Source organism: Carcharhinus amblyrhynchos, chromosome 1 (genome assembly GCF_965287045.1).
Source record: "Carcharhinus amblyrhynchos chromosome 1, sCarAmb.v2.hapA, whole genome shotgun sequence".
NCBI lineage: Eukaryota > Metazoa > Chordata > Chondrichthyes > Carcharhiniformes > Carcharhinidae > Carcharhinus > Carcharhinus amblyrhynchos.
This window is the reverse complement of record NC_137324.1, coordinates 122,213,154-122,239,471: the sequence shown is the minus strand read 5'-3', so window position 1 is coordinate 122,239,471 and position 26,318 is coordinate 122,213,154. Positions and strand designations below refer to the sequence as shown.

General features: G+C 40.9%; 1 protein-coding gene across 1 annotated transcript in view; it reads right to left on the bottom strand.

Moving 5' to 3' along the window:
• The window catches only part of LOC145344696 (very long chain fatty acid elongase 6), an 88,371-nt gene extending 62,303 nt beyond the window's left edge, over nt 1-26,068 (bottom strand). Inside the window, exon 1 of the mRNA XM_080191807.1 lies at nt 25,829-26,068. Within this exon, the coding sequence (XP_080047933.1) occupies nt 25,829-25,911 (83 nt within the window). The 5' untranslated portion in view covers nt 25,912-26,068. The remainder of the gene's footprint in view (nt 1-25,828) is intronic.
• Between the last annotated feature and the right edge of the window lie 250 nt (nt 26,069-26,318).

The following is a 26,318-nucleotide window of genomic DNA, read 5'->3' as shown; positions in this document are numbered from 1 at the left end:
AAAACTGGTGACAACCTTATTAAAACAAAGTATATAAACTAGAACACTGTTCAAATACTACAAGACTCATTAAGGAATAACGAAATAAATCACTACAAAATTCAGGCAGTCTCAAATAATATACAACCCGGCATCTTTTGGAAGTATGAACTTTCTCCGGTGAAGCTCTCATCTGGAACACTGAGTTGGTATCTCTCTCTCTATTTAGGTGGTAACTTTATGAAGACATAAATTAAACTATAGTATTTACTTGAGAGCATCACCTTCCCTCCTTCCAACTCAAGAGGTGGCAAGCATACTCTGACAATTAAACCCTTTTTTTGGGTTTACATACCTGGAATTGCCTCACAGTATTCCTGCGACCTGAGTGGTTTGAGGTTGTCAACAACATATTTGAATTCCAGTGGTTCCGTCACTGCATGCTTTCAAAAGCCTACTTTGGATAGGAACTAGGTTGGAACACTGAACATTAAACTTTGCTACAAATGTTGCAAAAACCTGTTTCTGCAGCCTGCACACTGCAATTTGAAATCCACATGAAAATATACCTGATCTTAAAGAGACAGTGATATAAGATTTTCTCTTTTGGTTTTAGCATTTCCTTTCACTATTTACATTTATCAAACACCACACTTTTAAGCTTATATATGTGATTTCACAACAATATCATCACTATAATGGAAACTTGACTTAGAAGGGCAAAATGGCAACTCAGCATCCCTCGTTATATAGTTTTCAAATAGAGTAAAACAAAAGCAGGGATGTACAATTATTGGTTAAAGATTAATTACAGATTTGAGGGAGGGATAATATAATGAAGCATCAAATGAGTTTGTATGGGTTGAGCGCCAATAAAAATGGGCAGCCGCACAGCTAAGACTGTAGTATAGATCCCTAAATAGCAGAAGGGATTTAGGAGAGCAAAAAATATAAGCAAATTTGAATGCAAAAACAATAAGGCAGTAATAATTAGAGACATAAACCACCCCAATATCAACTGCAAAATGAACAGTGAAGGACACAGACGGCACAAAATTCTTGATCTGCATTCAAGAAATCCTTTTTAGCCAGCACTTAAGTTCAACAAGCAAATCTGGATTTAGTCTCAGAAAACAAAGATGAAGTAACAGTGGGGGACCATTTTGGAGACAGTGACTATATTACAATTAGATTTAGCATCATTATGGAAAAGAATAAAGAGAAGTTCTAAATTGGAGAAAGACAAATCTTACAAAGCTAAGAGATGAACTGGAAAAAAGAGGATTGGACACTGCTACTAGAAGGGAAAACAGTGTGAAATCAGTGGCAGGAGAGGCAAAGGAAAGCTTAATATTGTAGAAAACCTAGAGGAATAGATGAAGTCAGGGGTGAAATAAAGGAAATTAGGAAAACAAAAAGAGAATATGAAGAAATATCAGCAGGTAAAATCAAAGAAAACCCAAAGATGTTTCACCAATAATTTAAGAGCAACTAAGGATGGGGCCTATCAGATATACATGGTAATTTATGCATTGAAGCTTAAGATATGGGTAGGGTTCCTAATAAGTACTTTGAACTTCACTAAGGAGACGGGATGACACAGACATTCTCTTTGAAGAGGAGTGTGAAAATTTAGATACAATAAGCTGAATGAAAGAGGAAGCACTGAAGAGACTGGCATCCTTGAAAGTGGATAAATCGCTGGGACAGGTTGTATCCTCAGTGTTAAGGAAGCTAGGGTGCAAATAGTGAGGATCGTTTTCAAATCCTCACTAAATACAGGTGAGGTACCAGAGATTGGAAGTCTGCAAACCTCCATTATTTAAAAAAGGTCAGCCTGATGACAGTGGCAAGCAAATTATTGGAATCAATTCTGAGAGACAAGAAAGTGTCACTTAGACAGGCATGGACTGATCAGGATTAGTCATTGTGGTATTGCCAGCGCAAGACTGTATCTTATGAACTTAATCAAATCTTTTGAAGGAGGAAGGAAAATTGATGAGGATAATGCAGTGGATTGTGTCTACGTGGATTTTAGTAGGGCAACTGCAAGGTTCCACATGGCAGACTCGTCAGACGTGAGATCCGATGGAATACAGGGAAGGTGGAGCATTGGATCCAAAACTGGCTCAACAGGAGATAAAGGTTAATGATCAATGGATGTTTTCGCAAACAGAAAGCAGTTTCCAGTGGCATTCCACAAGATTCAGTAGGCACTCTTGTTGTTTGTTGTATATCAGATTAGATTTATTGCATTTCAGATTAGATTTATGTCACATGTACCAAGATAGTGAAAAGTATAAAACAAAGTGCTATTGATACAAATTATACCATATGTAAGTACATCAGGGTAAAGAATAGAGTGAAGAATGTTGTGCTACAGTTATAGAGAAAATCAGTTCTGTATCTAAGAGGACTATTCAAAAGTCCAGACCAAGCTAGAGTCCTACACTAGCCACACTGACACCCGCCGACAATGGCAAGGTCTGCAAGATATAACAGGCTACAAAATGAAGGCATGTAAAATCACTGGGGCCAATGCACCCCTCCCTGATGAGCTCGATGCATTCTGCACCCGTTTTGAGCAAGAGGTCAGTGTGACCATGCCCTCCACCCTGGAAGCCCTGGATGAACCTGTATCTGAAGTCACCATTGCAAATGTTAGAGCAGCTTTCTCAAAGGTCAACCCATGGAAAGTGATTGGCCCAGACGAGGTACCTGGACAAGCACTCATCCTGTGCGCATCAGCTGGCGGAAGTATTCGCAGACATCTTCAACCTCTCTTTACAACAATTTGAGGTCCCTATCTACTTCAAGAAGACAACCATCATCCCCGTACCCAAGAAAAACCAAGCAGCATGCCTTAATGACGATCGGCCAGTGGCTCTGACATCCAACATTATGAAGTGCTTTGAAAAGCTAGTTATGGTACAAATCAATTCCAGCCTCCTGGACTACCTGGATCCACTACAGTTTGCCTATCGCTGCAACAGGTCCACAGTGGACGCCATTTCCCTGGCCCTGTACTCAGCCCTGGAACACCTAGATAACAAAGGACACCTATGTCAGACTCCTATTTATTGACTACAGCTCAGCCTTCAACACTATTATTCCCATAAAACTCATCTCCAAACTCTATGGCCTGGGCCTCAGCATCTCCCTCTGCGACTGGATCTTGAATTTCCTAACTCACAGACCACAATCAGTAAGGATAGGCAACAACACCTCCTCTACAACACCGGTGCCCCACAAGGCTTTGTTCTTTGCCCCCTACTATATTCCTTATATACCAATGACTGTGTGGCCAAATTCCCCTTCAATTTGATTTTCAGGTTTGCTGACATAGTGGGTCAGATCTCAAACAATGATGAGACAGAGTACAAGAATGAGATAGAGAACAAGAATGAGATAGAGAATCTGCTGAACTGGTGTGGCAACAATAATCTCTCCCTCGATGTCAACAAAACGAAGGAGATTGTCATCAACTTCAGGAAGCATAGTAGAGAACATGCCCATTGTCTACATCAATAGGGATGAAGTAGAAAGAGTTGAGACCTTCAAGTTTAAGTGTCCAGATCACCAACAACCTGTCCTGGTCCCTCCCATGCCAACTCTATTGTTAAGAAAGCTCACCTAGACCTCTACTTCCTCAGAAGATGAAGGAAATTTAGCATGTCAGCTCCAACTCTCATCAACTTTTACAGATGCACCATAGAAAACGTTCTGATTGTATCACAGCTTGGTATGGCTCTGCCCAAGACTGCAAGGAATTATAAAAAGTCATGAATGTAGCTCAATCCAGCAAACCAGCCTCTCATCCACTGATTCTGTCTACACTTCCTGCTGCCTCGGCAAAGCAGCCAGCATAATTAAGGACTCCACAGACCCTGGACATTCTCTCTTCCACCTTTTTCCTCTGATAAAAAGATACAAAAGTCTGAGGTCACGTACCAACCGACTTAAGAACAGCTTCTTCCCTGCTGCTATCTGAATTGTAAATGGACTTACCTTGCATTAAGTTGATCTTTTTCTACACCTTAGCTATGACTGTAACACTACATTCTGTATTCTTATTTTCTTCTTTCTGAACGGTATGCTTTGTCTGTACAGCATGTAAGAAACAATACATTTTACTACGTTAATACATGTGACAAATCAAATCTCAAAGTCTGATCGCAGGAAAGAAGCTGTTCTTGAGTCTGTTGGTACACATTTTCAAACTTTTGTATCTTCTGCCCAACAGAAGGGGTCTTTGATGGAGTAGATGGATTGAAGGCTGGTTTGGGTGATGGACTGGGCTGTATTCACAACTCTAATTTCTTGCAGTCTTGGGCAGAGCAGTTGCCATACCAAGCTGTGATGCATCTGGATAGTATGTTTTCTCTGGTGCCTATTGAAGTTAGTAAGTGTAATTGTAGACATGCCAAATTTCCTAAGTCTTCTGAGGAAGTGAAGCCATTGGTTTTCTTCTTTAATTGTAGTGTCTATGTGGGTGGATCAGGATAGATTGTTAGCAATCTTTACTCCTGGGAACTTTTGACCATCTCTACCTCAGCACTACTGATGCAGACATAGTAGTGTCCTGAAGTCGATGACCAGCTCCTTCCTTTTGCTGACATTGAAGGAGAGATTGTTGTCTTTGCATCATGCCGCTAAGCTCTCTACCTCTTTCCTGTACTCTCTCGTTGTTGCTTGAAATCCTAAGCACCACATTGGTGTCATCAGCAAACTCGCAAATAGAGTTAGAGCCAAATTTGGTCATAGGGTCATGAGTGTACATCTACACATCTTTGGACACGAAGGGGCAATTTAGCATGGCCAATCCAACTTGCACATCTTTGGACTGTGGAAGGAAACCCACACAGACATGGGAGAACATGCAAACTCCACACCAAGCTGAAATTGATGGGGGTGGCATGGTGGCACAGTGGTTGGCACTGCTGCCTCGCACCATAAGGGACACAGGTTCCATTCCTGGCTTGGATCACTGTCCTTGTGGAGTTTGTACATTCTCCCCACGTCTTCCTGGGTTTCCTCTGAGTGCCCCGATTTCCCCCCACAGTCGAAAGATGTACAGGTTAAGTAAATTGGTCATGCTAAATTCTCCCTCAGTGTACCTGAACAGGCGCTGGACTGTGGAGATGAGGGGATTTTCACAGTAACTTCATTGCCGTGTGAATGTAAGCTTACTTGTGACTAATAAATAACTTTAACCCGGGTCCCTGACTCTGAGGGGCAGCAATGCAAGCCAGGTGCTGGAAAGTGTGATTTAAAATGGATGGCTAGTTTATTTCATTCTCTTTTATAGCCAACTCAAATGTTGGGCTTTTTCTATGGTTCAATGGTTTTTTTTAGAAACGCATATCTCAGTCATTTAATAATAAGCTTCACTACAAGATGAGATGAAATTTTTTTCATTTGCTTTTTAAAGTTTGAGAGGTTTTGATGGTCTCATTCATTTTAAGAGGTGAAATCAAAGAATATAAAATGCAGCGTACACATTAGTAACTGGTAATTTGCAATAACATAGGTCATGCACACCAAATTGTAAATTATACATTTAAAAACATGCACATCAAGGGTTTTAATGTCAAGTTGCCAGTTGAATATCACCATTCCTTTGGAGGATAAAACAGCCATCAAACACATTAACAGATAATCAGACAGTGTGTTTTTTTATAATGCTATTAATTTTCCTTACCAAAAATTTCTCATTGTCTGACTTGTGCCAATGCAGCTTTGATCATCTGCCATCCTTCAGTAAGTCACCTCTTTAAACTTTCGTATGACAGTTTAGATGATGAGTAACAGGAAGCAGTGCAGTGGTGCCACAGCCAATTCTTTACATTTACCAGCAGGGATGCACAGGGCACCAAAGCTAACCAAGATCTAACCAACCCTCCAGCAACTCTCGGTAGAACCTTGGAACATTTCGACGCTGTGTGGTGTACTACCACACAAGATTTTCTTGTATCGCTGGGGTATAACAACTAAACATGGGCCTGTATCATTTAAAATACATTTGGATATGTTGAAACTGTTGTTACGATCCTGGTTGGTGTTACTGCTGGACGGGAATATTCCAGAACGGAACCCCGGCTCAAAAAAAATCAGAACTATTACTTCTGTTAGAAAACAGGGAGGAACAGAATCACTGGACTACTAATTAGTTTTTAACAATAAAGAAAAAAATTAAACACAAAAAGTTTGATTATAATACAATGCTCCTTTACTGCCCACTTACAAAGGTAATGCCACTCTGAAACAAAATGGCCAATGTCACACAACTATCTTGGGTGAATTTCTTCTCAAAATTCCCCCAAATCGTTGTCACTTAAATGTTTCCAAACTTCACTCCCAAAAAGACACATTTTAGAACAGCTTTCCATCAGCTGTTTTCATTATGAATCTAGTTATTAAATATCCTTTCAAGCAAAGCTTCTGCTCCACAGTTTTAACAAGGAATCCAGCACCAGGTTTTCCAGCTTCCTTTTTCAGATTTCCTGCTGTAATGTATGGCTTTTCTTCTAGCAAACAGAGATGTTCTCACTCCAGCTTCCCATAACTAACTGCTACTATTTCTGTTAAAAACACAATCCCAAAAATTTTACTACCCTGAAGGTGCCCCTGGTTGCTAAGCAACAATGTTTTATTCCTCCAAGCTTGTTTACTTTTCAAGTACAATAGAACTACAGTTTGAATTGACCAGCCCACACACACATGAACACCATTGTCCAACATGAATCTAACTAGAGTTTTACTCTTCTTACACAGTGGTGGCACAGTGGCATAGTGGTTAGCACTGCTGCCTCACAGCACCAGAGACCCTGGTTTAATTCGGCCTTGGATGACTGTCTGTGTGAAGTTTGCACATTCTCCCCGTGTCCGCATGGGTTTCCTCCAAGTGCTCCACTTTCCTCCCCCAGTTCAAAGATGTGCAGGTTAGGTTGATTGGCTATGCTAAATTACCCCTTGGTGTCCCAAACTGTGCAAATTAGGGAGATAGTGGTGTGTATATTTGGGGTTGAGTGGATAACGTCTGGGTGGAATGCCCTGTCTATGAGTCGAGTGCAGACTTGATGGGCCAAGTGGCCTGCTTCTGCACAGTGAGGATTCTACGAATCTATGAAATTATTAAATTAAACTCACTTAAATCTCTTTCTAATACTTAATGTTGCAAATTTGGATCTGTTTTCCTGACATTAAGTCCTCTTCCTAGATGGCTCCTTTATTGCTTAAATGTTTAGCAACATTACTTGAAAAGATATACTTTCACAGCATGTCTCGTCAAGGTCAAATACAAAATAGGGCAGTGAAATGCCACGTAGCAATAATGGAATTTATGTATTCCCCTCCCTCCTAATCAAATTGGGTGGGGTTTCTCATTCATCATTGCTGTGGATTGGAACACTGACCCATTTTTGACATTTTCAGTATCATAGATTCTCAGCAGAGGCTCACAATTCATTCTTTCCTACATTTCTAGGATGTCTTCATTCCTAAGCCAAATATCCTTTCAACTTGCCAATATAAGCACTTAGCAAAATGTCCACCAGGGCCAAGATCATCAAACTAGACCCTGAAAATAATTTTAAATGCTGTTAGAGCATCTGTGAGAGCACTCAGGTATGTGTGTATGCATGAAACAGATATGCTAAGCTTGGTAGAGATCCACAAAGCACCATATTTTCTTGTTGCTATTTTTAAATTGTAGACCTAATCCTTAACACAGCAATTCTGTCAGAAACACAACATCAAAGCACTCTATTGCTTTAATCTGTTCAATCAGTACTGTTGGTAAAAGGTGGTCAGAAAATTAAATCTGTTGGGTGGAATTCACAATGTTATTCAATTTCAGTGGTTGTGCTAGAGAACAGTTTGATGGACTGAATGGCTTTCCTCATTCTGTCGCTTTTTGAGAGAAAATCTTAAGCAGCAGCTCAGAGAGAAGTTATCTAATCTGCCCGGTTTAAACGGAAGTGCACCATTTAGCCATACTATAGGTCTGAAATAAGCAAGGCACAATCATTAGTTATAGTACATCAAGGTCATACGACATGACCACTGCTGGCACAAGTACAGAATTGTAAAATACCATATAAAAGAATATTACAACTGATACAAAGGAGTTACTTCAAGATTGTAATCTGGCCTAAAGACCCAACTGATCTGTACAAACAAGAACTATGAACCAATAAAGGATTATTTGACTCAAGCCAACTCTTCCTAATGGATCAGGTACAATATGAACAGTTTCAATTTACTTGCCAGTCCAAGGCCTGAGTAACATGGTCTTCAGAGATCTGGTGTGGACTTGATGGGCCGAATGGCCTCCTGCATTGTAGGGTTTCTACGACTCTATTCAGGGTATTGGTTAGATCACATTGAATAGGGTATGTGGTTTTGGTTGCCTTATTTAAGGAAACAGTTAAATGCATTGGAAGCAATTCTGAAATGGTTTAATCAGATTAATATCTGGAATGGATGCATGTCTTACGAGGACAGGTTGGACAGACTAAGCTAGTATCCACTGGTGTTTAGAATATAAGATGTGACCTGATTTAAAGATGAGGGAAGTTTGAAGCTGTGGAGAGGAACAGTTTGGAACCTGAAGGTACAAGATCCTGAGGGGACTTGACAGGCTGAATATGGAAAGGATATTTGGTCCTATGGGAGAAACTAGGGGCCACTGTTTAAAAAATAAGGGGTTACCCATTTACAACAGAGGAAGAAAACAATCTGATTTGAGATTCTTTGGAATTCACTTCCTCAGAAGGTGGTTGAGGTAGTGTCTTTGGATATCTACAGCAAAAGTAGGTAGATTCCTGATAAGCAAGAGGGTGAAAGGTTTTAAAATTTTATTTATTAGTGTCACAAGTAGGCTTACACTAACACTGCAATGATGTTACTGTGAAAATCCCCTAGTCGCCGCACTCTAATGCCTGTTTGGGTACACTAAAGGAGAATTTAGCATGGCCAATGCAGTCAACCAGCATGTCTTTCGGATTGTGGGAAGAAACCAGAGCAGCTGGAGGAAACCACAGCAGACACTGGGAGAACGTGCCGACTCCGCACAGACAGTAACCCAAGCCGGAATCGGCCCAGATCCCTGGCGCTGTGAGGCAGCAGGGCTAAACAGTTTCCAATTTCCAGCAGCTCTCCAAGAATCCCACTTTTACTTATGTTAAAGCCCATCATCTTGGTCAGATAATCTCCTCAATGGCCAAGATTTTCTGTCCCTGTCTTTGGTGGACAGGAAAGCTGGTGGGAGTGGAAAATCGAGGGGAACTGGATTTACTTTGTCAAAGCGTCAAAAGATACAGCAGGTAAAACCGGCAGTGGAGCCACTGGGCTACACTCCCTTTTTCCCACCTAAGTTGACTTCGTCACAAAATGAGAATATTCTGCCCCATGGTATTGACATCATTCTGAACTTAAATGCAGAATGGGAGAAACTGCCAACTTAAGTCACAGAAAGCAAAATGCCCAACTGGTTGCAACTAGCAACAAAACCCATAGACAAGATGAGGGAAATTTGATGCGGAGGAGAGGTACAGTTTTAGTATTTAAAGGTAGCAAATATTTCTCTCCTTTCTTCAGCAGTGTTAACATGAAACTTAGCATGACATCAGTTGTCGGGAAAATATTGTGAGCCATGTTAGGATTGTAACAGGGTACTCAGTATATCATCATCTATGGGCACAGGTAAAGATCCATGAAAGGGGAAATTATGTTTGACATATCTGTTATAGTTTTTATGTTGCAATATGACCCCTTTAGAGATCAAAGAAACTTCTAAAAAGAGATTAATTTTTCAGCCACCAACAGAAGTAAATTGAAGGACAAGATTTCATGTTAAGATTTTCACTATAACAAACTAATTAAAATCAATATAATTGAAATATTAATCAACAATATACCAAACTAAAGGGAAGGTACCTTTGCATTAACTAACATAAGCAAGATATTCCTCACAAACCCATTCAATGTGCACTGCACTTCTGGCAGTTGTACAGCATTATGAGAACCAGTCTGAAGTTACTCTTGGCTCTCCAGCAGGTTCACTACTTCCCACTGCACTTGGTCCAGATTTTCAGTGTCTTTTGAACATCATTCCTGAATCATCCACATCTGACTCCTACCAGCAAGATCTACTTTGGTGCGACCTTGTTCCTTAAATCTCAAAGACCTGTCAGTTCTGTCTCCTTCCTTTCAAAGGGAAAACCAACTCTTTCAAGCATCCTGCATAGCCATAAACAAAACAGTCCTCTGTTCCACATGCAGTAATTTCTTTGCTTAGTCTCTTTCCCTCCCTGCCTCAAAAACCAGTTGTCCCAGGTTGCAAACTTAACTTGATATTTCAATAAGTTTTTGTTCAAGTTTCTTCCCCACGGCAACCAGATGTCATGTGTCCTTCCAGAATGTTCTGCTGCATGTCTCTGTTTCCAGTCCTGTTGAGGTGTGGTGAAGACAGATTCAAACAAGGCATTCAGGAGGGCATTAGGTGATCGTTTGAATAGAAACAATGTGCAAGGATACAAGGAAAAATCAGGAGAATGGCACTAAGTCACGATGCTCATTTGGAAAATGGATGCAGACATGATGGGCCAAAAGGCCTCCTCCTGTGCCTTAACAATCATGTAATTCAAAGGAGACGCTCTTAAAGCAGCGTAAAGTCCAATTTTCGGAACAGATGGTCTAACTAGCAAAGGAGACAAAGGGGTATACCAGTGAATATAGTGCATTTGGATGTCTAAAAAAAAATTTCAATAAAATGTCACACAAGTTGGGAAGGAAAGTAACTTGTTAGGAGGACGCAAATAAGTGGCAAAGGAATATAGACAAATTGATTGGGCAAAAACATGGCACATGGAAAAGTCTATTATGCACTTTGGAAAGGAAAACCAAAAATGTGAATATATTGAAATTGAGAAAGTGGGAAGTGTTGGTTTTAAGAGGGAATTGGGTGTCTTTGTAGACAAATCGTAGTTCTTGTAGACAAATCACAGTTAAAATGCAGGTAAGCAAGCAATGAGAAAAGCAAATGCTACGATAGTCTTTCTTTCAAAGAAATTGGAGTGCAAGGAAAAAGCATAACACACAGAGACCACACCGAGAATACTATGTTTCATTTTGGTCTCCTTACTGAAAGATAGATATACTTGTTTTAGGCTAAGTGCAGCAAGATTGACTCTGATATCTTGGTTGGAGGGAGGTTGTCCTATGAAGTGAGAGAGAGTAGACGAGGCCTACAATGTTTAGAGGAATCAGTGGTGATCATAATGAAATATATAAAAGTCTAAAGGGCTCAATAGGGTAGATGCTAAGTGGACTGGGGAATCACAGGTTAGGGTCAATGTCAGGATAAGGGGTCATTCATTTACTACTGAAAGGGGAAGTTTCTTCAAAAGGTTGTGAATCTTTAAGCTCTTTATTCCAGAGTATTCTGAATGCTCAGTCATCGAGTATATTCATGACAGAGATTGAGATAGAGGTCAATATCATTTTGGGAATCGTGTAGGTAGGTGAAGTTGAACTAGGTCAGCCATGATGATGAAGTAGACTCAAGAGTCTGAACAACCTACAGCTGTTCCTACTTCCTAAGTTCTTTAGGAATCTACGTGGCAGTACTTATGTGCAAATTCTACTTCCAGTAAACAGAAAAGCGGCAGAGAGAAACCTGCCAGTGGTAGTGGACTAACTCACCCTGCAAGTTTATTTTTAATTGTGCATTACAGTAACAAGCCTACTTCACTCATAATCGTTGTTGAAACAACAAACTCGCTAAGCTATTGTGAAGGTTAACCTGTAGTTCTACATCAAACATCTTTAGCCTGTCAAAGTTTTATTGACAACATGAACTCAACTACTAGCTACCACGGTTGCATGCATCTATAAGGTTCCTGTAGGGATGGCAACTGAGAGGAATTAAAAATTCATGTGTTTCTGAAACCCTTCAATGCCCATTATCAATCTCTGAAACACATTACCAGACAGCAGGCACAAGACAATACAAGTTAGCTGCATCTTCCATAACAATTATTTTGCTGTAGAGTCATTGTTGCCTTATTAAATTTGAAAAACAACTGTTTAATAATCTGTCAGCATTGCTTTGTGGAACATGTTAGAACTACTCTGACCAGCTATTCTCCAGTTTGTGATCAAAAACCAACAAAGAATCGTGTAGAAAACAGGAGGCCGTTGCAGTGCTGAAAGAGGCCATTGACCCCATCTTATTTGTCCAACTAGTCCTGATCCTTGTACATTTTTTCAACTTTAAATCCATTTCCTTTTGAAAGCTGCTATTCAATTTTCTTCCACCACATTTAAAGATTGTGCTTTCAGTTAAAACTCTCTGCATTAAAAAACTCTTCATCTCTTGCTCATCTGCCAGGTGTATGAGATCTGTGCCCTCTGGTGATCTACCCTCCTGCCAGTGGCTAGTTTTGCCTTACCATTTAACCATTCAAAATCATCACATTTAGTTACTTCTACAGAGCTTCCTCACTTCACCTATTCAAGTCAAAGTAAACCACATTTTTAAAAATTGTTCTCAGGCTATGGGTGTTGTTCAAAAAGGCCAGTATTTATTGCCCATCCTTTATTTCCCTTGAAGATGATGGCATGTTGGAGTGGTAAAGGTACGCCCACTAGCCTGCTCCTAATTTGTATATTGTAAGACATTTTCAGGTCTGCAAGTGAATTTCACAGGATCCATATAAATAGCAATTTCCTATATCTGACTTACTAAACAGTTTTCAGTTCTTGCATCACACTCCTGAACCCATATTTACATGGTTAACACACAGGACTCAACATCCATCAAGTGATCTTACCTCTGTTTAGCAATAACGACAATCCTCAATCAGATCAGAATCTTCGGAATACTGGTCTAATTTAACAGATATTTCATATTACACTTATATAATCAAAAACTATCCCTTCTGTTCACAGGACCTTTATTGCTCCTATAAATGCTTTTGACTTGGTCAGCAGAAAGGGACACATTCACTGGCTAAAGAGACTTGATCACTAAAGTTTGCCTTAGTCTGATTTGATCCTTCAACAATGCTGAGAAGCCTACAATCTAGTGTGATGGTAATTAAACTGACAGTTTTGAAGTCAGTAGTGGTGTCAAACAAGGATGCATTCTGGCACCAGCACACTCTTCCGTAAAATCTTTTCACTGCTTGATCAAACTTTCTCACCTAATGCTGAGCAATATTACTTAATATAAGTTGAGATGGAAAACTCTTAGGGCGACACTGTGACACAGTGGTAAGCACTGCTGCCTCAGCACCAGGGACCCAGTAAAATTCCCAGCTTGGGTCACTGTCTGTGCAGAGTCTGCATGTTCTCCCTGAGTCTGTGTGTGTTTCCTCCAGGTGCTTTGATTTCCTCCCGCAATCTAAAAGGCATGCTGGTTAGCTGCACTGGCCATGCTAAATTCTCTCTCTGTATCTGCAAAGTGCTGGAGTGTGGCTACTAGGGAATTCTCACAATAATTTAATTGCAGTGTTAATGTAAGCCTACTTCTGACAATAAATAAACTTTAATTTTATTTTTTACTCTTGGTCATGCATTGTTAAACATTTGATGATCAACTTTTCACTAACATTGCAATGTTTGTCCCACATGGAGAAGCAGAACTTAAAAGAGCTTTGCAATGAATTTTGACTAACCAGTCTAAAGAAAACAGTGGTTATGGCACAGGGTGTGTTCACTACACATTTCAATAGCTAACAACACACTAGAGGTTGTACACAATTTCGTGTACCCTTGGATTTGTTCCAACGAACAGAAAGCAACTTCATATCAAACTCCGTGAATAAATGCAGTAATAATTTATGATGTACAGCTTTGCAGTATTCTAACTATGATTTAGTGCATAAATATTTACAGAATACTGAAAACTATTAAAACATTGAAAGTAAACTACTTGGCTTAGTATGGTACTGTTTGAGTACCTTGTATGTTACCTGTAATAAACTGATATTAACACTTTGCTTTTTATCAAATCTTGCAACTGTTTTTCTTTAATTATATATTCCCATCTCCACCACTTGGACACAATATTGGGCTTGAGACAAGGTTGTTTTTTGTTGCTAGACAGTCAAGATCTGAGGGTTTAGGGAGGCTTATTACAATCTGTCTTGTGTGCTGTGTCTCAGACTGTTTACTGCTCCTAAGCTTTACTGGTTACTCTGCCTTTCTTACTCCATTATTTCTCCCTCTCACCCAGCTGCTCCATTGGTCTATGCCACATTTCCCTGCCGTTGTTTCCTCACAGCTATTTCTCCATCAGAGCTTTTGCTCAGCACAATCCAGCAACCTTTTTTGAAAGGGCATAGGTGACAAAAATTGACAGAAACAACAGAACAGCCACACATTCAGGCTCACACATGAAGGCCACTTGGGAAGATATGCAAGGGCCCTCAAGAGAAATACCACTTTTGGAAAACCATAGAGAGCAGCAAACAAAAATAACTAGTTGCTGTGGGGTTTGAGATGGCAGCTAAATTTGCTCTGGATTGCCTATAACTGGTAACTAGCATGATGGACACAACCAGCCACAATACTACATTCAATTGAGGTAAATTATATTCATACTGAAGAATTAAGAGTGTGATCACTGAAGTTTATTGCATCATCAGTAGCCAAGTCAATTAATAAGGACGAACTAAGATATGAAACAAGGGCAGGAGTAGGCCATTCAGCCCATCAACTCTGCTCCACAATTCAATAAGATAGTGATTGGTCTGATTTGGCTTCTTTACTTTCCTGACTGTCTCCACATTAACACCTGACTCCCTTGTTGATCAAAAATCTGACTAACTCAGCACTGAATATATTCACTGACTCAGTCTCCACGTCACTGGAAGACAATTCCAAAGACTAACGACTCTCTGAGAAAAGAACTCCTCCTATGATTTAAAAAGACCGTGATATAAATATTCAATGCATTTATCTTGAATCACCCTATGTTACCCATTTTTTAAAATAATGCTGGTAAATCAACAGAAAGGGGATTTCAAAAGACACCACAAGCGTTTATAAACTGGTAGTATAATTTCAGGGCCAATATAATCAAACGTTTTGAATTGTGTAACTTTTCTAGTACTTTAGCAATTGAAACTGGGGAGAACCAGTCTGCAGGAAAGTGCAATTTTGGCCACTGTCAATTTTAAACCACTTCCAGTCACAGCAACATGGTGGCACAGTGGTTCGATTCCCAACTTGGGTCACCATCTGTGTGGAGTTAGCACGTTCTCCCCGTGTTTATTCCCAGCCACGGTTGGCCCCAGAGCTCAATTTCACACTGGCTGGTCAATTAATGGCCATAAAATGTGAAATATCTCTGTGAAAGATTGAGAGCTGGTGGAAGAGGGCAGGCATGAAGAACAGGGAGAGTGCGGGCTAACTTTTTTAACATGATTCCTTAGGAGGACAGTCTCTGCAGAGCTGTCGAACATAAATGCCAATGTTAAAACTATGCCACAAGTGTCTCGGCAGCACAATTATACAGAGAGCTCAGTTCCTGGACATATTAATTTTATTTCAGCCTTGACAGTCATCCCATCCTGAATCCAGCCAGCAGTTAAAATATAAAGGTTTCCCGGCCAATCAGCCATCCCACCGCCGATCATAAAAGCAGACAGGCCACGTAAAATTCAATTCCAACTCCCAGCCACCTGACAGAGAGACAGGCTGTACTGAAAGCTTGCAGCTTTTGCTACAAATAAACCTGTTTGGACTTTAAGCTGGTGTTGTGGGATTTCTTTCTGTTCTATGACTGAGCCAGTTTTGTATCCTCCTTCCCAGCTCACCTTTGATCCCATGCGACTTCACCTTCTGCACCAATCTGCCAAGAGGGTCCTTGTCAAAGGCCTTACTGAAGTTCATGTAGGCAACACCCATTGCTCTACCCTCATCAATCATCTTCATCACTTCCTCAAAAAACTGGAGCAAGTTCACGAGACACAGCCTCCCCTTCACAAAACCATGTTGCCTCTCACTAATGCGTCCACTTATTTCCAAATGAAAATAAAGCCTATCTAGAAGAATCCTCTCCAATAATTTCCCTACCTCTGATGTAAGGCTCATCGGCCTGTAATTACCAAGATTATTCTTGCTACCCTTCTTAAAGGAACAACGTTGGCTTTTCACCAATCCTCTAGGACCTCCCCTGTAGCCGGTGAGGATACAAAGATTTCCCTCAAGGCCTCAGCAATTTCCTGTCTTGCCTCTCTCAGTATTCTGGGGTATATCCCACCAGGCCTTGGAGACCTGTCTACCTTGATGTTTCTCAAGAACCCCAATACCTCCCCCTTTTTGATCTCAACATGACTCAAACTACCTACACATCCTTTCCCAGACTCATCATCCACCAAGTCCTTCTCTATGGTGAATACTGACGCAAAGTACTCATTTAATACCTCGCCCATCTCCTGTGGCTCTACACTTGCCATCTCACCTTCTGGATCAGTTTTTTTTATGCAGCACCTTCTCAAAAGCTTTCTGGCATTCTAGATGTACCATGACTATAGACTCCCCACTATCCACCTTAATTGTTATGTCCTCAAAGCACTCAAGCAAGTTTGTCATTGATGACTTTCCCTTCATAAAACTATGCTGACAATGGTGGATTGAGCTTTGTCCTTCCTCAATGATTGATTCCAGCAACTTCCCCATCACAGAAGTCAAGCTAACTGGCCTATAGTTCCCATCTTTTATCTCTCTCCCTTTTTGAATAGGGTCATCACATTAGCCACCTAATTACCAGAATCCAAGGAATTTTGAAATATCATAACCAATGCACTCACCATCTCTAATGCCACCTCCTTTAATACTGTAAAGTGAAGGTCATCAGCTCCTGGAGACTTTTCTGCCTTTAATCCCATTTTTTATTCAATACCCTCTCCCTAGTGATGACTATTACACCAAATTGCTCTGCATTAACTACAGTTTTTGGAAAATCTTCATTTTTCTCTACTGTGAAGACAAAGGCAAAATATTGGTTTAGGTGTCTCTGCCATCTCTGTCTTCCCCATTAATACCTCACCAGTCCTCTAAAGGCCCAATATTTACTTTAGCTATTCTCTTCCTCCTTGCATACTTGTAGAAGCTTTTGGTATTTGTTTATGTTTTCTGTTAGTTTCCCTTCACAGTTCATCTTGGCTCTTTTCATTCTATTTTTAATAGCTTTTTGCTGAGTCTTAAAATTCTCCTAATCCTCCAGCTTACCACTAGCTTTTGCAGTTTGGTATGCCCTAGTTTTTGCCTTTATGTCCTCTGACTTCCTTGTCTAGCCATGAAACATTTGTCTTCCTTTTACAATTCCTCTTCCTCTCAGGAATATCTTTAATTGAGAGATATTGAATATCTCCCTGAACAGCAGCCATTATTCCTCAACTGTCCTGCCCTCAATTATTTGTGCCCAGTTTACTTGGACCAACTCTTTCCTCAGGCCTGCAGTATGGCACTCTATCTTCTCTAGGTCAATCTGAATTTGAAATTCTAGCATGCTGTGATCACTCTTTCCAAGAGGATTTTTGACAACAAGGCTATTTACTAGCCCCTTTTCATTACATAATACTAAGTCGAAAATAGCCTGCTCCCTGGCTGGTTTTCTAACATATAAAACATATATTCTAAGAAACAAGCCCTCTTAAGAAATCTCCCTCGAGGCTAGCTGTAGCAATTTGCATGTTATCTGCATGTTAAAATCACCAGGATTACCGATGTGTCTCTCTTACAAGCCCTCATTATTTCTTGGTTTATACTATGCCCCACCTTGGAAGTATTGCTCAGGACCCTGTAAATTACTCCTACCAAGATGTTTTTTTCCTTTGTTTTTTATTTCCACCCAGGTTGATTCAACATGTTGGCCCTTCACGTCAATGTCATTTCTCAATACAGCCTTGACGTCCTCTTTAACCAATAAAGCAATTCCATCTCCTATCCCTCTTGTTTTTGCTTTCGGAATACTGAGTGCCCTTGGACATTCAATTCCCAGTCCTGGTCCTCCTGTAACCATGTTTCAGAATCCCCACCAAATCATACCATTTGTGCCATCAACTCATTGACCTTATTCTGAATACTGTGTGCATTTAGGTACAGTGTTTTTAAATATGTCCTCCTGGTTTGTTTTTCCCTTATAGGATTTTCTTGTGCTCTACGTTTTGCACACATTTTGACATCTTTTATTACTCTCTAATGGTCATTAGCCTGGCCCCATCTATTCATCCTATTAACCCTTATCATTCCTCATATACTAAGCTGATGCTTTGGTTACCATTTACCATTATATTTCTTGTAGTTTCACCCATCACCTTCCCCCACTTGCTAATTTATAGTCCTTGTGACCCACCTGAGCAATGTAAAATTCTGGCCAATACGCATTCATACATAGACCCTTTAGCATAGTAAAGTGTTCCAAAGTGCTTCACAGGAGCATTACCAAACAAAATTTGACCCTAAACCACCAATATTCAGGCAAATGACTAAAAGCTTTGTTTAAGAGATTGGTTTTAAGGAACATTGTCAGCCACTTCAGGTCTTGAACAGCAGGTTAGGTGTAAGGATTCGCATTCTAATCAGTAATCTCTAAACTGTCTGTGCTTTATATGCTCTGTCTGAGGCCAGAACTCTCCATTCACCTGACGAAGAGGGAAACCTCGAAAGCTTGTGAGTATTATCAAATAAATCGGCTGGACTAAAACCTGGTGTTGTCAGACTTTTTACTGTGTTTACGCCAGTCCAACGCCGGCATACCCACATCGTGTCTCAGTTCCACATTCCCGCCCTCTCCCCATAACCCTTAATCCCCTCACTTATCAAAAACCCATCAACCCGCGTCTTAAAAATATTTAGCAAGGCAGCCTCCACCACCTCAACGGGCAGAGAATTCCAGAGATTCACCACCCTTTGAGTGAAGAAGTTCCTCCTCAACTCCGTTCTAAACCGCCCCCCCTTTATCTTGAGGCTGTGCCCCCTAGTCCTACAGTCCTTTCTGATCGGGAAGAGTCTCTCCACCTCTATCCTATCCATCCCATTCATCATCTTATACGTCTCAATGAGATCTCCCCTCATTCTTCTAAACTCTAACGAGTACAAGCCTAGTTTATTCAGCCTCTCCTCATAGCTCAGCCCCCTCAACTCCGGTATCAGCCTAGTAAACCTCCTCTGCACTCCCTCCAAGGCCAAAATATCCTTGCGTAAGTGTGACGACCAAAACTGTACACAGTACTCCAGCTGCGGCCTCACCAATGCCCTATACAGCTGCAGCAAGACCTCCCTACTTTTATATTCAAATATGATATACATGATACTGTAATTTGCAGATTCCGTAGGGTCTTTTAAGAGACTTTTGGATAAGTACATGAGACTTAGTAAGATAGAGGGTTATGGGTAAGCCTAGTAGCTAGGGACATGTTCGGTGCAACTTGTGGGCCGAAGGGCCTGTTTGTGCTGTAGTTTTTCTATGTTCTAATGTAAATTTGAGGGGTTTAACTCAGCACCATCAACATCATCACTGCAACACCAAATTTAGCAGATCTTATCATCACGAGTGTCAGCAGATAGTACAATCCTATGCCACACTGTTGTTAATTTATTAGTGACAAGTAAGGCTTACATTAACGCTGCAATGAAGTTACTGTGAAAATCTCCTAAGTGCTACATTCCTGTGCCTGTTCAGGTCAATGCACCTAACCAGCATGTCTTTCAGACTGTGGGAAGAAACCAAAGCACCCAGAGAAAATCTATGCAGACACGAAGAGAACATGCAAACTCCACACAAAGTGACCCAAGCCGGGATTCGAACGCAGGTCCCTGATGCCATGAGACAGCAGTGTTAACCACTATGCCACACTGCTGCCCCATACTGCCCCTCCAGAATCTCAGCTGGCACTTTACACCAATCACTATTTATACCATCTTGACCTCAGGAAGATTTACCAATCTCTGATTTCCTGTGATTCTGCTTACATTTAATGTCAGTCTGAGCTTGGTTATGAAATTTAGCTGTCCCCTTTAAGTGAAGTGCTCAAGTAAGAAATCTTAGTGATCAGAGGACAATTATAAATGCTGCCAAGTCTGAACACTGATCATATGTATTTTTTTTTTCAAAGCATTAGCACCTAGAGTATATCAGACACATGCTAGAATGTAAAACAAACTACCAAGTGAATGAAAATCTTGTACTTAGTGCACTTCCGGGAATTTTTGCTCTAATTGCCTGCAGCATTTTTCATTTTTTTTTCCGCATGGAGGTCGGTCACCAGTGGAGTGCCCCAGGGATCTGTTCTAGGACCCTTGCTGTTTGTCATTTTCATAAATGAGCTGGATGAGGAAGTGGAGGGATGGGTTAGTAAGTTCACCAACGATACGAAGGTTGGTGGTGTTGTGGATAGTCTGGAGGGATGTCAGAAGTTGCAGCTGACATAGATAGGATGGAGAAGTAGCAGATGGACTTCGATGCGGATAAACGTGTAGTGGTCCATCTTGGCAGGACCAACGGGATGCAGGAGCACAATATCAAGGGTAGGAGTCTTCGCTGGGTTGAAGAGCAGAAGGATCTTGGGGTCCGGGTCCATAGGACTCTTAAATCGGCCTCGCAGGTGGAGGAAGTGGTCAAGAAGGCGTATGGTGTACTGGCCTTCGTTAATCAAGGGATTGAGTTTAGGAGTCGGGAGGTAATGCTGCAACTTTATAGGACCCTTCTCAGACCCCGCTCGGAGTACTGTGTGCAGTTCTGGTCGCCTCACTACAGGAAGGATGTGGAAGCTATTGAGAGGGTGCAGAGGAGATTTACAAGGATGTTGCCTGGATTGGGAGGCATGCCTTATGAAGATAGCTTGAGGGAGCTAGGTCTCTTCTCTCTGGAGAGACGAAGGTTGAGAGGAGACCTGATAGAGGTTTATAAAATGTTGAGAAGAATAGATAGGGTGGATTCTCAGAGGGTAGTTCCCAGGGCTGAAATGGTCGCAACGAGAGGACACAGGTTTAAGGTGCTGGGAAGCAAGTACAGAGGAGATGTTAGGGGAAAGTTTTTCACTCGGAGGGTGGTGAGTGAGTGGAATCGGCTGCCGTCGGCGGTGGTAGAGGCGAACTCGCTGGGGTCTTTTAAAAGACTTCTGGATGAGTATATGGGATCTAATGGCAATGGAAGTTACAGATAGTTCTATAGGTTGGTAGGTATAGATGTGATCGGCGCAACTTGTGGGCCGAAGGGCCTGTTTGTGCTGTAGTGTTCTACGTTCTATGTTCTATAACTATTGGCCACATAGAAAATAGTCTCCTTGCCTGCTTATGATCAGCACTCACAATAAGCATAAAGTCACTGCAGCAGCCACACTGTTCAGTTATGGCAGTGAGACCTAAACCGCCTCAACAAATGAACTACAGTCACCTTGCTGCACCTCATCTGTTCTGGTAGGGTGAGAAATTGGCCAGTTCTCCTACAGAGCCAGTGGGAGAACAAAGTCCTGGACACTCCCCTCAGAGAGCCCACACAAAAAAACTTCCTGGGCCTTTGTGTTGAGCAGCCTCTAACAGTCACTTTAAGGATCAGTGTTTAGGTCATTCAAGAACCATAAAACTGGGCAGGTTGTGCATAGTACATTCCCCACTCGTTAATACTTGAGAATTAAAACCAGACATGCAGAATCAAAACGTTAACTCTGTTTCTCTCTCCACAGATGCTGCCATACCTGCTGAGTTAATCCAGCATTTTCTATTTTTGCTTCAGACTTCCAACATCTGCTGTACTTTGCTTTTATTTATTCCATCTGTTCAATACCGGCACACTGCTCACTCATTTACAGGCCTACCTAAAAATGACAAGTCTGGCAGTGGGCAGGAACTAGGCATAATCAGGCACCCTGAATTTCTAATGGCTGTCTATCCAGTTTTCAGACAGATGGCAGTGGTAAATCCCTCACCTGCCCAGTGTGCCCAAACTATGGACAATGTCATGGGATAACTGCTAGTGCATATGCAAGACCAGTCTTAATTGTTACACTTAACCTAGCCTGTGGATATTCAAGAGTTTAACTGCTACTTGGGCTGTGAACTTTGCAGGGTGGAATGCACTCATCAGTTTCAGGTTACACTGCAGCAGCACTCAATATTTAAGTATAACAAAGTGTGCTGTTCAGTTAGTAACATCTACTGATACTTTTACAAGATCACATTACAAGCAGACTTACTTTTGCACTGAAGGCACTTGTAAAAATTATTCCTTTTCTACCATAAGGAAAAATGCCAAAACTATAATTAGAATTTTTGGGATCAGGTTGCAGTTTTACTTTAATTACATTTGTACATATCCATTTGTATAAGGCTAGCCTGTCAGAAATGAGTTTAAATAGAGACTTCTCAGTCCATTCAGTGCTGAAACAGTTAACCTGGAGACAAACTGTGTTAAACTGTGCAGAGACAATGTGTAGAAACTTTTATGACCATAACTGCATGACATTTAACTGCCAGAATCTGACGAGCCTCCTGTGATGTAACCTCATGCAGATGAGCTTGGAGCAGTCAGAGCAGGGCTCCTGCTCTTTGATTGGCCAGTTTTCTGTCAGAAGACATCATAAGATGATCAGTATTGGTCAGTTGATCTCAGTTAAACAGGGTAACACTAAGTGCTCATAGCACATGGCTGAGACAGAGTTTCAAAATGAAAGGATTGCAAAACAATATAACCTAGAACTTTGTTTTCAGAAAGAATTTCTTTCTTGTAAGAAGTCGCTAAACTTATTTTTGTTTCAGTTTAAATATTTGTATACTTCACTGTGAACAGCTTTGCTAAAAATAAATTACTTAATATAAACACTGTTGGTTTTTTTTAGCAGCTATGTCACTAACTGCTACTTTACCCACTTTACCCTGTTCCAAGCTATTAGGTGACATATTTTGCATTCATTAATTTCACAACAGAGAACACTGCACATTCACATATTCTAAAATACAGGCAACACAAAATATTAAGTATTCTTACCTGGAAGGTACCTGTCACAATCACGTGTCTTTTGTGTGCACTGAGTAGAAAACTACAGTAATAATACTAATTACAATTGTAACAACTAATATTTATAGAGTATCTTTGAAATAGTCCCAAAATGTTTCACAGGAGCATGACCCAGCAGATTCTGAGTGTAAGCCAAAGGTGGAGACTGTAGGACAATTTACTAAAAGCTTACTCAAAGGAGTAGCTATTAAGGAGTGTCAAACTAAAGGAGAAAGTTGAGGGGGGGTGGGGATGGGGATGCTTTGCCAGTGCTTAGTTCCTTGAAAGCTGAAGGGCACATCTGCCAACGGCAGGGTGAAGGAAGTCAAGGAGGAACAAGAGGAATACATAGGTTGTAAGGTTGTAAAGTTAGAGAGCGGGAAGGAGCAAGGCCTTGGAGACATTTAAACACAAGGATAATAATTTTAAATTGTAAGAGTTGTGGACCAAGAGCTAACATGGATCAGTGACCAAAGGAGAGGGATATGCTTAGTTCCAATTTCAGTTGCTAATCTCAACCACAAAATATACTTTTCAAAAGAAACTTTAAGCTGCATGGTTTTATTAATGCTGCAGAGACAATCCCACAAAGGAAACCTTGACAATGTCCTTCACTATGGATGTAAGATTCAAAATGCTGCCAAGTGAGCAACTAAAGAGTCTGCCATGATCAAAAGATCTCCTGGCATTCACTGCAGCTACAGTATTCGGTACAATACCAGAACAACAGGTTTGTATTCAGTGAGTATGCCAATTGCAAGAAAAGATTGATGTGTAAGGGAAGGCTGTCTGGAGTGAAACAGCAATCACTTTGCTCAAATGAGCAAAAACAGAACATGGAATATTACCCCTTTTTATGATTGCAGAAACTGACTTATTGTATATTAGCACCAGGCTGCAAAGCAAACATTGAAAGAAAATCTTATCACCAAAAACCTTTGAATGACATTTACATTTATTTCACCTGTTTGCTTTAAACACTTTAATAAAAAAACTCCCTTAGTATTTGTATGCCAAAAGAGATAACAGCAACTGCAAGGGCAAATGAGAAGGAAAACAGCTGATATTAGACAAATCAGATGACAGAATATTCCGAATCTCCCCGCTGCATGTCAAGTTCTACCCTACACTTCATATTAAAATCATTACAATCTTCTCCTGCACTGCTAACAATGCATTCTTACACACTGCAGGGTCAACTAATTAACCAAAAATATGGTCCTACTTATTGGTTGGAAGTTGTTACAAAATTATGATTTTAATCATGTTTGCATATCAAAATTTGCAGACAAAAATTTACTACTTGTTCTAAACTCTGGACGTACTTTGTGCAATAATGACACTTGCACAATTCAAAAATTCAACCCCCATCCCATCGGGTTAGGTCTGTTCACACTTGTACAATTGTGTGGAATAACCACATAAGCAGAATTAAAAAGGAAGTGTGGAGGAGGAGGTTCTCTTTTTGAAATCATAAATTTAAATTTCCTCAAAACATTAATTCTGTTTCACTCTCCAGATGCTACCAGACCTGTTGAGAATTTCCAGCATGTTCTTTTTATTAGCTTCACTTTTGAGGCGCTGGTATGAGAATTTATTGTATATGAATGTAAAATATATATTCCAAGTTCCAGCCAACATGCAGTATCATCTCATCAGAACATGGAAACATTTTTTCTTAAAAGGAAAATAGGTTTTGTCAACAAGTTCATACTTATAACGGTGCATAATCCATGGCACTAGACTATTGCCTAACATAAGAACATAAGAAATAGGAGCAGGACACCAGGTTTAATGAAATCAGACTACACCGCAGCTACATCAGGTACATCAGCTACGAAAAAAGGTTATCTACAACTCTTCCAATACTTTTGACAACTCATCAAAGGCTGACATCTTACTTCATTGCATAATTTCTGCTGCCTCAGCTAGTGAGACCCTTTCTATGGGACTGGGAGCGTAGCTCACTTAAACTGGATCAATCATGAAATGGGTATGTATGACAAAAAACAAACAATAGCAGCTCATATAAGAGAAATGAAGAACTTCAACACTAGCCCCCAATCATCAGCGAATTCAGTATTCCAAATGCATTCCTCCACACACACACGCTTTGGATACAAATACTGGATTGACATGTTACCAAGGCATGGAAAGTCAATATTTCCAGTAAAATCGCTACCCAAGGCAAATGTTTACGGGTTGATGGTTAATTGAATTTGTGTAGTGTAAAGTCGTGCCTTTGATTTATTTTTGTATCGTTCTGGCAGAAAATGGACCTGAGGTGAATGCTGGCTTCAGCAGGTAAGGGGCGGTTCACGCCAGGCAGTTTGCACGTGTTTCAATGTCTGCTCAAGGATTTCCTTCAGAATTTGGAGTGAAACAAGAAAGGTTCTCTCAGATTTGGTAGAATAACAAAGAAATAGACGAAAAACGGCTGCTTTATAGGAGATTTACCCACCCAAAATATCTGATATCTATTATCCAACACAAGGTAGCCGGCATGTCGCTGATGAAGCAGATACAACCTCTTGACCGTATGAAAGGATGGGAAGAGAAGCCTGAAAATAATTACTTGAAAAGGTAGCTGGTGTAGTGGCCAACACAAGTGCTTCTCTCAGCCTCCAAAAGCAAGCAGACTACAAGGAACAGGTTGGGTTTAAATTAGCAGCCCCTGAACTATTTCCCCCATTAAAACATAAAAGATATATCAAACAAAGCAAATCTGGTGTTCTCTGGGAGCACCACGATGGGGCGGCGGCGGCGGTGGCGGATATAAAAGGCAAACATATTTTTCTTCTGCAGTAAGTCTTCATCCACACAGCAAGCATCACTCACCAGTTTTCCTGCATCCATTGAATGGCTTCTCTCTCGTTGAACTGTCTCTCGAATTCATATTCCTGCAGCGCCAGCACTGACATGCTCCCAGCCTGTTTTTTATTCCCCCTCTTTTTCCCCCCACAATACTGTTTCTAACAACTGCTGGTTGTGAGGAAGTTGCCCTGCCTCCTCCTCCTCCTGCTGCTGCCGCCGGTTTGCTTGCTCCGCTCTGATTGATGGACAGATTAGGCATCGCGCGCTCGCCCGCTCAACATTCGCTTCCTCCTCTCTCCCCACTCACACACAGCAGCACCAGGGCTGGAGCCGAGTCAGCCCGCGCGCGGTCCTACCGCCCGCCGCACTAAAACTAAGCATTAAAAACCTTTTCATTCTCCACGCTCTCAGTGATAGAATACATCGTCTCTTGGCTTTTTTTTAGCTAAGATCAAGCGTCTGCACCCAAGCCCAAAATGGATGCAAGGCCTTATCTTGTCAGTTTGGATCTCGT